This window comes from Cervus canadensis, chromosome 14, assembly GCF_019320065.1.
Source record: "Cervus canadensis isolate Bull #8, Minnesota chromosome 14, ASM1932006v1, whole genome shotgun sequence".
NCBI lineage: Eukaryota > Metazoa > Chordata > Mammalia > Artiodactyla > Cervidae > Cervus > Cervus canadensis.
The window spans coordinates 48,540,961-48,552,120 of NC_057399.1; the positions used below are offsets into that span (position 1 = coordinate 48,540,961).

The window sequence follows — 11,160 nt, forward strand, 5'->3', positions numbered from 1 at the left end:
GATTCACCCGTTAGCATGCGTCGTCTTGTATTCTTCCAGTCGTTTCCCACATTCATGTAATTTGGTAGCATTAAGTATGCTTTACCTATATCCACAAGCACCGTCAGCTTGGGGTTTTCTACAGTGGATTCACTGAAATGTTTCTAATCCAATCTCATGCAGGGGGTCATAACTCTCAAGGACCTTGTCCATCACGTATCTCAATTTTATGGTGAGGATCACTTAACAATCTAAATGAGTCATCTTGGAGTTAAATATGATAGTTTTATAATTATTACTTTTGTCAATCACATTTAGACTCTCAGTAATAACTACCACTTGATCATTTAATTTTGTTTATTATACAAAGTAATCAGGATACTTTGTAAATCGCTCAGCTTATCTAGAATTTGGAGATAGAAGTTAACTAATGGAAATAAGAGATTTGTAACATCGAGGTATGGAACAACAAAGGAACATCTTGGGTTAGAAGTAAAGTAGGGAACTCAGTGAGAGTTCAGTACATGCAGTGTGCTCAGGTGTTTATGCTGTGGATAGGGAGTTTGGAACCTGACATATTAGGTTTTGAAAACCAGATTTGCAAATTCATTCTTAGATTATTTTATTCAAATAAAGTCTTAGCAGGGGGCTCTTGGGAAGGAAAATATTAACTCAGTTTTAACTATGTCGGAAGGACTAAGTGAGTCCCTTACAGAGGCTAAGGAATTTGGAGTTGTTGTCACTGTCATTTTTGATGAACACTGAGAGTCTGTGGAATCTGTCTGGCGAAAGTGTTAGTTGCTCAGTCATGTCCAACTCTTTGCAACCCCATGAACTGTAGCTCATCAGCCTCCTCTGCCCGTGGAATTCTCCAAGCAAGAATCCTGGAGTGGGTTACCATTTCCTTCTGCAGCGGATCTTCCCGACTCAGGGATTGAACCTTGGTCTCCTGCATTGAAGGCAGATTCTTTACCCTCTGAGCCACCAGGGAAGCCTGGTAGGTCCTTGGTAATTAGGTTCACAGTAGTCTTGGAACATTTAATTAGTAATCAATTTGGGATGGATGGGCCATAAAAAGTGAGGGCAGCACCAAGGAATGTGTTCTTTCTCCTCAAATAAATACCAAGAATGAAATATATCCTAATGAATCCTTGCCATAAACACAATACCTTGGTATCTCCTCATTACCATGTTACAGACTGAATGGGTGTGTGTGCCCCAAATTCATATATTGAAACCCTACCCCTCGAGACTTCCCTGATGCTCCAGTGGCCAGGACCCATGCTCCCAAAGCAGGGAGCCGGAGTTGAATCTCTGGTCAGGAAACTAGATCCTGCATGTGGCAAGCAAGACTTCCCACGGCCCAAGTAAAGATCCTGCATGAAGCAAGGAAGATGCAAGACCCAGCATGCTTCAACTACGACCTGGCCCAGCCAAATTAACACATAAAATAAATATTTTTAAAATTCTTAAAACACCTGCAGAAACCCAACCCATCAATGTCATCGTATCCCAAACTGGAATATTAGGGAGATCATTAGGGTTAGCAATCAATAAAATGCAGCTCTTACTTTTAATATCATAATTTTACTGTCACCCACATTAAGATCAGTATCTTTTGGAATCATTTCATTCCCTTTCATTCTAGTTTTTTCCAAGCATCTTCTCATTGCCCAGGTGGATTTATCAACTACACAGATGCTAGGCAAGATTGGTCTCCTAAACCCTGCCAGAGAGGGTTTGTGTTTTCGCAAGTGGGGTTCTGATTGCCCGTCTCTCTTCCTTCTCCCCTTATACTGATCACATGTGGATTAAAGGAAAGAAAAATCAGCTAGCTGGTCTTCCAAAGCTGAAGGCAGTCAGCTGACTCAGGACTTGGCCTTCCTTGAGCTTCTGTAAGAAGCAGCCCTGTCCCAGGCTTTCTGTTGTTCATATTGGCCTCACCCTCCCCCTCTGCCACAGCCTACTCCCCAGGCGTGCCGCACTGCAGTTTGCTAACTCAGAATACCTCATTACGCCAGGGGAAAACCACTTCCCTTCTTCCATATTCACGACATTGAGACGTCCCCTTGTTTTCTAGTTGCCCACAAAACAACTGTGGAATTTGACTTTCGAGGAAAGTTGCAAAGAGAAACAAAAAAATCTAACGCCTTGAAAGTGATAGAGATGCAGCCCCCCTGGCTTTCTTTACTTCCCTTTATTGTTCTTGTCTCATCATGAAATAGAACCAGAGCAGGAGCAGGAATACCAACATTGTCCAATAAGTCACTAAGTGTATATAAAAAGTTTAAATGAAAAATTACACGCAAGTAAAGGAAAGAAGGCTATTTCTCCTGATCTAGTAACCTGGGTCTCACTGCCCTGCAATCTCAGAGGAGAAGGAAACAGAGGAACAGAGATGCCCGGTAGAATCAACTGCCCGAAGAAATGGCTGAAACTCGTTAGGTTCTGTGACAGAAGCTTCCAATGAGAGACAACACCATCACTGAATCTCTTTCCTCCAGCTCAGAAACTCTGAGAAGAACAAGTGTTGAAGAGTTTAAGTAAGAGCTGAATAACAAAAACTATACCTGGCAAAGTAAATATTATTTATCTACTAAAAGTGAAATAATTGCAGTTGGAAACTCCTCCACCACTTGCACAAGCACACTTTTGCTCTCAGCTTCTGAGCACTGCTGACACTTTGGACACCTGGGGAAACAGGTCAGGAGAAAAGAAGGTCACCACGGAGAACTAGGGTCCTTCACACAACCACTCCAGGGGAGAGGGTGGGCTTTTAGGAAGACAATTTATTTCCCCAACAAATAAATAAGCCCTGCACAGAAAGGAGATTCTGGAGTCCTTGGGATGTGGTGAGATTGCCCTCAGGCAGAGACTCCGGCAGGTGATCAAGGGCCTCTGTCACTCCCGAGGACAGGCTGTGGCTCCATGTGATCTCTCCCTTGTGAGTGAGGTGCTGCTGGGGAAATACAATTATCCTGGAATGAGAGTCTCCTCACCCATGTTCCCTGAGAAGAACCAGGATTCCGGTGGGGGTGCTGGCCCAGTCTGTGGAGGACCACAGGTCTCCAGTAAGAAAATGGTGGAAAGAAAGGGTGATGTCTGTAATAGACCTGCCCTCGTGGTTCCCTGAAGGGCAGGCATCTGCAGGAATGTGTTCTAGAAGGAAGAGAAGTGTGGGAGGAGTACATGGACTGATAATAATCAGCCTCCTCTCTACATCAAACACTAAAGAAAACCCATCCTTTGTTTTAAAGAGCTTAACTACCAGAGCGATCTGGTAGAATCCCTTATAAATACGAAAACCATAGAGCTGACAGAGCCTGGCTTCCTATGTAAAGTAGGACAGAAAAAATGGAGCCTAAGATCAAGCCAAAAATATGTTCATGGAAGAGAGGAGAGCAACATTTATGCATGAGAGACAAGGCAATAACATGTGTAAATTCAAATGCACATCGATTCTCACTTAAGACAAAGATCTTTCTAATTTGATTGAGAACTATCCATTTGGATGGGCACATCTGAAGTTACTAGGAGAAGACAAAATTAACAGTCTAGATAGAAAACATTCCTTTGACTGTACTGAAAATACATAACAGAAAACCAAAAAAGGAAGTAAAAGTGTACAGAAACAATTAGAAAATGAAAACTACCATGTTCCCTATTTAATGGCCTTGCTTAGAAAGCATGGCATCAGAGAACCTACCTCAAGGTTCCACCAGACACCATCGCAGTCAGGCCAGCAGCAGCAGCCTCATCTTCCCCATGGCCTTCGTGCTCTGTCTACTGATGGCCCTGGTGCTGGTCAGCTACGGCCCGGGAGGATCCCTGGGCTGTGACCTGTCTCAGAACCACGTGCTGGTTGGCAGGAAGACCCTCAGGCTCCTGGGCCAAATGAGGAGACTCTCCCCTCGCTTCTGTCTGCAGGACAGAATGGACTTCGCTTTCCCCCAGGAGATGGTGGAGGGCGGCCAGCTGCAGGAGGCCCAGGCCATCTCTGTGCTCCACGAGATGCTCCAGCAGAGCTTCAACCTCTTCCACACAGAGCGCTCCTCTGCTGCCTGGGACACCACCCTCCTGGAGCAGCTCCGCACTGGACTCCATCAGCAGCTGGACGACCTGGATGCCTGCCTGGGGCAGGTGATGGGAGAGGAAGACTCTGCCCTGGGAAGGATGGGCCCCACACTGGCCGTGAAGAGGTACTTCCAGGGCATCCATGTCTACCTGCAAGAGAAGGAATACAGCGCCTGCGCCTGGGAAATCGTCAGACTGGAAATCATGAGATCCTTCTCTTCATCAACCAGCTTGCAAGAAAAGTTAAGAGTGATGGATGGAGACCAGAACTCACCTTGACATGACTCTCACTGACTAAGATGCCACATCCGCCTTGCACACTCACCTGTGTTCATTTCAGAAGACTCTGATTTCTGCTCTAGCCACAGTGTTTCTTGAATTCAATCAATAGTACTTTCTAGTAGCAATAAGCAAGGAGATATAAAAAGTATTCAGCTGCATGGGAATCAGTCCATAAGTGATGACTGCCCTGATGTTATTTGTCTTTATTTATGTATTTATTTTATTTATTCTTTTATCTGATCATATTTACATTTTCATATAAAAATGGTTGTCTACATTGTAATGAAATTTAGAAAATATGTTCATTTCCTTAATATTGTAATTTGTTTTATTTATTAAATTCTTATGAAAGTAAATTTGTTTTTTCATTCTGAAAACCTACATACTTATTTTGTCGATTTTCTCATGATGAAAACCTATATACTTATTTCGTCTATACCTATTGTGGAATAGCATTTGTCCATTTATACTACAGAATAGTTCTACCACTTTTCAGGAAATGATTCTCAAAAGATGGAATTCCTGGAATTCCCTGGCAGTCCGGTGGTTAGGATTCCGTGCTTCCACTGTGAGAAGCTCAGGTACCATGGATACCTGGTCAGGGAACTAAGATTCTGCAAGCTGTGGAGTGCAGCCCCGCCTCCACCCCCCCAAAAAAACAGGTAGAAAGGAGTCTCTGAAACTGTGGTAAATGATTAGTCCTGAAGTCACAAGTATAACTAGTTTATACCCAGTCAGCAAAGAACGGTTGGTGTCAGTATGTGAGGGAGGACTCATCCCCTCCAGGGAAGTTGCCAACCTGAGGTGCCCAGTGGCTGAACCTGACACCTGTTACTCTTCCTCCCACCTTCTCCTCAGCCCTGCTTTACTGAACCATCCACTCCCTTACACAATATCTTCACTGCCTCCAACACAGGACCTGTGTTCTGTGATGCTTTCTAGCTTCAAAGGTTCTCTCAGTGGAAATCACTGGAAGACAGCACAAGTGAAGGGAGAGTTCTCCAAGTTTCAAAACCTTGGAATTGCAGCTCTGCTATTTCACAGCAGGGTGACCCTGAAAAATATCACAAACACTAAGGAGAAGGACATGGCAACCCACTCCAGTATTCTTTCTTGAAAATCCCATGGACAGAGGAGCCTTGTGGGCTACAGTGCATGGGTCACGAGAGCCAGTCACGACTGAACCAACTTAGCATGCACGCAGGCATGCATGCTGTCTTGATCTTCTTCTCAAGTATGGGGAAAATAACAGTAGTTTTTCAGAGGACTACTGTTTGGATCAATGAGTCCATGTTACAAGAAGGATAAAAGTGTGCCTGGCAGAAATAATCAGGACAGTGAGAGTCCCAGAGTAGCTGCCCACAGGGACGAGACAGGACAGCTGGCCTGAGGCAGTGACTGAAAGGCAACACTAGAAAGACGCTAGGTCTTCGCTAAAAATATTTCACTTGGGTGCTAGTTTCACAGTATATTCAGTGTGTGAACTCTCCTGTGCTCACTGTTCCATAAAAACTTCAGTCCCTCAGTGCTGGCAGTGTCACCGCCTAGTCAGTCCTTCTCAGAAATTATGCCCTTAGAGGAGAGACTGCCAGAAGTGTATGCAGGTGTCTTATACGCAAGTGAGAGTCTTTCTCTGAACAAGGGGCCATGAAGTCAATTTGATTGGTCAAAATACATAAACCTTGCACATGCATATTGCCTACTGTTCACGAGAATAATGGCTATATTAATCTATATTCAAGACCATGTAAGCCCTTCTATGTGCTCACACATTGACCAAAACAGGATCTTATCATCCTTTTTAGGTTTTGCCAATCTGACTGGTGACACAGAGCATCTAGAAGCAACCATTAATTTTCCTTTTCCTAATTGATGGTGGTTGTCATCAGTCATACTCCAGCCTTCTGGTCCACCTCTTGGAATTGGTTCGGGAGAACTCTGAAAGAAAAACAATCTGCAGGCAAAGGAGAAATGTGCTGGAAGGAACTGGAGCCCCAGCATCACAGAGTAGAGTTGAGAAGAGCTGTGGAGTGGAGACTTTAGTTTTAAGACCAGTATGCTAGAATAGGTGACAGCCTTTCCCCGTCATATTCACGGGAAATGCAGGTTTCTTCTGTGAATTTCTGATCCATACACAATGCACCCATTGCTCTTCCATTGTCATTTTACTCATGTAAAGAAGTACATTATTCATTTCTGTGCAAACTCCGTGATCTCCAGCTAGAAGACACACAGATCTCAAGGTCCTCAATTGGATCCCAGGCTCCACACTCACACTGCACTCCTGCCATCTGGCTGGTATCCAGTCTGAGTTTCACTTGTGGTTTTCCTGTGTTCAAGGCTCAGAACTGTTTTCCATTCAAACTCATCAAGTAGGCCATGACCTACTCTAATTATCAGGGCTTTAAAAATATGTCTTGATGGTGAGATCTTCCAAAGATGCATGCTGGAATCATATGCCCAACTGCCTATTTCTCAGTTGGTACCTACTGAGCACACATGATGCTGAAATCAAAAGCATTTAGATTGCAGGTTTCTAAGCAACTTATCCACATGATCTGACGTTTTGAAAAAGCTGATGAAATTCTCCAATGAACAACTGACTACACAAAAACATGAATGTTTCATAGATGACCGTTGGTTCAAAGAAATGAGAGGAAAAAAGGATTTTGTAAATTGAGCTTGGTTATGTAAGGTAGTTACTGGGTCATAAGTTTGTCAAATTGCCAACATCTGCTGGATCATCGAAAAAGCAAGAGAGTTCCAGAGAAACATCTATTTCTGCTTTATTGACTGTGCCAAAGCCTTTGACTGTGTGGATCACAATAAACTGTGGAAAATTCTGAAAGAGATGGGAATACCAGACCACCTGACCTGCCTCCTGAGAAATCTGTATGCAGGTCAGGAAGCAACCGTTAGAACTGGACCTGGAACAACGGACTGGTTCCAAACAGAAAAGGAGTAAGTCAAGGCTATATATTGTCACTGCTTATTTGACTTAGATGCAGAGTACATCCTAAGAAATGCTGGGCTGGATGAAGCACAAGCTGGAATCAAGATTGCTGGGAGGTATATCAATAACCTCGGATATGCAGATGATACCACCCTTGTGGCAGAAAGTGAAGAAGAACTAAAGAGCCTCTGCATGAAAGTGAAAGAGGAGAGTGAAAAAGTTGCCTTAAAACTCAACATTCAGAAAACAAAGATCATGGCATCCGGTCCCATCACTTCATGGCAAATAGATGGAGAAACAGTGGAAACAGTGTCAGACTTTATTTTTTGGGCTCCAAAATCACTGCAGATGGTGAGTGCAGCCATGAAATTAAAAGAGGCTTACTCCTTGGATGAAAAGTTATGACCAACCTAGACAGCATATTAAGAAGCAGAGACATTGCTATGCCAACGAAGGTCCATCTAGTCAAGGCTATGGTTTCTCCAGTGGTCATGTATGGATGCGAGAGTTGGACTATAAAGAAAGCTGAGCGCCAAAGAGTTGATGCTTTTGAACTGTGTTGTTGGAGAAGACTCTCAAGATTCCCTTGGACTGCAAGGAGATCCAACCAGTCCATCCTAAAGGAAATCAGTCCTGAATATTCACTGGAAGGACTGATGCTGAAGCTGAAAGCACAATGCTTTGGCCACCTGATACGAAGAACTGACTCATTTGAAAAGACCCTGATGCTGGGAAAGATTAAAGGCAGGAGGAGAAGGATACGACAGAGCATGAGATGGTTGGATGGCATCACTGACTCAATGGGCATGAGTTTGAGTAAACTCTGGGAGCTGGTGATAGACAGGGAGGCCTGGTGTGCTGCAGTCCATGGGGTCGCAAAGAGTCAGACACCACTGAGCAACTGAACTGAACTGAACTGAAGTTTGACAAATATGGCATTTGCTCAGTTGAAGAGACATAAGATATATACAAAGTAGCAATTTGAAAACATTACTGACGATTTTGCTTCCATTAATGCCAGGAACTTAAAAGTACTGTTGTGGCATAAGGAAAATATTTCAACTTGATGTGACTTTAAGACCATACATTTTAAAAGATTTTTCAAACAACATTACAGCAGAAATTAACCCTTTATATTCACATTTATATTAATATTGAATGAAATAATTTTCTCTTTTCCCTGGGGCTCCTTTAATTTTCAATCTTGTCCCCAGGTCTTCCCACTGGAGGGTCCCAATATCCAGTAGATTTCTGTCCGGACTGGAGATGCCTCTCCCATTATCCCCGAATTAGTCCTTTCCCTCAGAAACAGTCCTAAATCTGAAAACATACCACAACACGCTCTGATTTCCAGCCATCAATCGCAGCATAAACGGTCACCGGTGTAAATCGCTCTAGGTCAAATCTTCTCCCAGGAAGGGGAGGGTGGATACAAGGGCAGGTGCAGACATCAAAGGCTCTGACAGAAGCAGCGGCAAAGCTCCCCTGGGCAGTCGGGCCCGAAAAAGAAGTTTCCTCTCTGCTCGCGTGGCCCCAGGCGCTCCCTGGGTTCCGGCGGCTCCCGCCGAGGGCGACCCCCGAGTTCTCCCGGTGGATCCGCCGCCCGAGTTGGCCGCTCTCTACCTGGAGGCGGGTCCAGCTGGGTTTGCGGCGCCGGGCTGTCAGTTCCTGAGAGATCGGGCGCCCCCTCCCGGCAGTTGGGGCGCAGCGAAAGGAGCTTGGAGGGCGACTTAGCTCAGAGCAGGACCTGAGCTGTTTCCCTGAGGCCCAGGGGAAGTGCTGACTTTCTGGACTCCTGTTTCCCTGCTGATGGCCATGGGGATGCTCTGCTCCATCCCTCACAATTCACCCGTTAGCATGCGTCGTCTTGTATTCTTCCCGTCGTTTCCCACATTCATGTAATTTGGTAGCATTAAGTATGCTTTACCTATATCCACAAGCACCGTCAGCTTGGGGTTTTCTACAGTGGATTCACTGAAATGTTTCTAATCCAATCTCATGCAGGGGGTCATAACTCTCAAGGACCTTGTCCATCACGTATCTCAATTTTATGGTGAGGATCACTTAACAATCTATATGAGTCATCTTGGAGTTAAATATGATAGTTTTATAATTATTAGTTTTGTCAATCACATTTAGACTCTCAGTAATAACTACCACTTGATCATTTAACTTTGTTTATTATACAAAATAATCAGGATACTTTGTAAATCGCTCAGCTTATCTAGAATTTGGAGATAGAAGTTAACTAATGGAAATAAGAGATTTGTAACATCGAGGTATGAAACAACAAAGGAACATCTTGGGTTAGAAGTAAAGTAGGGAACTCAGTGAGAGTTCAGTACATGCAGTGTGCTCACGTGTTTCTGCTGTGGATAGGGAGTTTGGAACCTGACATATTAGGTTTTGAAACCCAGACTTGCGAATTCATTCTTAGATTATTTTATTCAAATAAAGTCTTAGCAGGGGGCTCTTGGGAAGGAGAATATTAACTCAGTTTCAACTATGTCGGAAGGACTAAGTGAGTCCCTTACAGAGGCTAAGGAATTTGGAGTTGTTGTCACTGTCATTTTTGATGAACACTGAGAGTCTGTGGAATCTGTCTGGCGAAAGTGTTAGTTGCTCAGTCATGTCCAACTCTTTGCAACCCCATGAACTGTAGCTCATCAGCCTCCTCTGCCCGTGGAATTCTCCAAGCAAGAATCCTGGAGTGGGTTACCATTTCCTTCTCCAGCGGATCTTCCCGACTCAGGGATTGAACCTTGGTCTCCTGCATTGAAGGCAGATTCTTGACCGTCTGAGCCACCAGGGAAGCCTGGTAGGTCCTTGGTAATTAGGTTCACAGTAGTCTTGGAACATTTAATTAGTAATCAATTTGGGATGGATGGGCCATACAAAGTGAGGGCAGCACCAAGGAATGTGTTCTTTCTCCTCAAATAAATACCAAGAATGAAATATATCCTAATGAATCCTTGCCATAAACACAATACCTTGGTATCTCCTCATTACCATGTTACAGACTGAATGGGTGTGTGTTCCCCAAATTCATATATTGAAACCCTACCCCTCGAGACTTCCCTGATGCTCCAGTGGCCAGGACCCATGCTCCCAAAGCAGGGAGCCTGAGTTGAATCTCTGGTCAGGAAACTAGATCCTGCATGTGGCAAGCAAGACTTCCCACGGCCCAAGTAAAGATCCTGCATGAAGCAAGGAAGATGCAAGACCCAGCATGCTTCAACTACGACCTGGCCCAGCCAAATTAACACATAAAATAAATATTTTTAAAATTCTTAAAACACCTGCAGAAACCCAACCCATCAATGTCATCGTATCCCAAACTGGAATATTAGGGAGATCATTAGGGTTAGCAATCAATAAAATGCAGCTCTTACTTTTAATATCATAATTTTACTGTCACCCACATTAAGATCAGTATCTTTTGGAATCATTTCATTCCCTTTCATTCTAGTTTTTTCCAAGCATCTTCTCATTGCCCAGGTGGATTTATCAACTACACAGATGCTAGGGAAGGCTGGTCTCCTAAACCCTGCCAGAGAGGGTTTGTGTTTCAGCAAGTGGGGTTCTGATTGCCCGTCTCTCTTCCTTCTCCCCTTATACTGATCACATGTGGATTACAGGAAAGGAAAATCAGCTAGCTGGTCTTCCGAAGCTGAAGGCAGTCAGCTGACTCAGGACTTGGCCTTCATTGAGCTTCTGTAAGAAGCAGCCCTGTCCCAGGCTTTCTGTTGTTCATATTGGCCTCATCCTCCCCCTCTGCCACAGCCTACTCCCCAGGCGTGCCGCACTGCAGTTTGCTAACTCAGAATACCTCATTACGCCAGGGGAAAACCACTTCCCTTCTTCCATATTCA

The 11,160-nt window shown here is 44.2% G+C and overlaps 1 protein-coding gene across 1 annotated transcript; it reads left to right on the plus strand.

The window, feature by feature from the left end:
• The first annotated feature begins 3,733 nt into the window (after positions 1-3,733).
• LOC122452991 (interferon omega-1-like) lies at positions 3,734-4,332 on the plus strand. Its single transcript, XM_043486797.1, has one exon. It carries the CDS (start codon positions 3,745-3,747, stop codon positions 4,330-4,332), a length of 588 nt encoding a protein of 195 aa, XP_043342732.1. The 5' UTR covers positions 3,734-3,744.
• The last annotated feature ends 6,828 nt before the right edge of the window (positions 4,333-11,160 follow it).

Bases quoted from the DNA above. Each gene is read 5' to 3' on its own strand.
- LOC122452991 (XM_043486797.1), top strand. From the start codon at position 3,745: ATGGCCTTCGTGCTCTGTCTACTGATGGCCCTGGTGCTGGTCAGCTAC.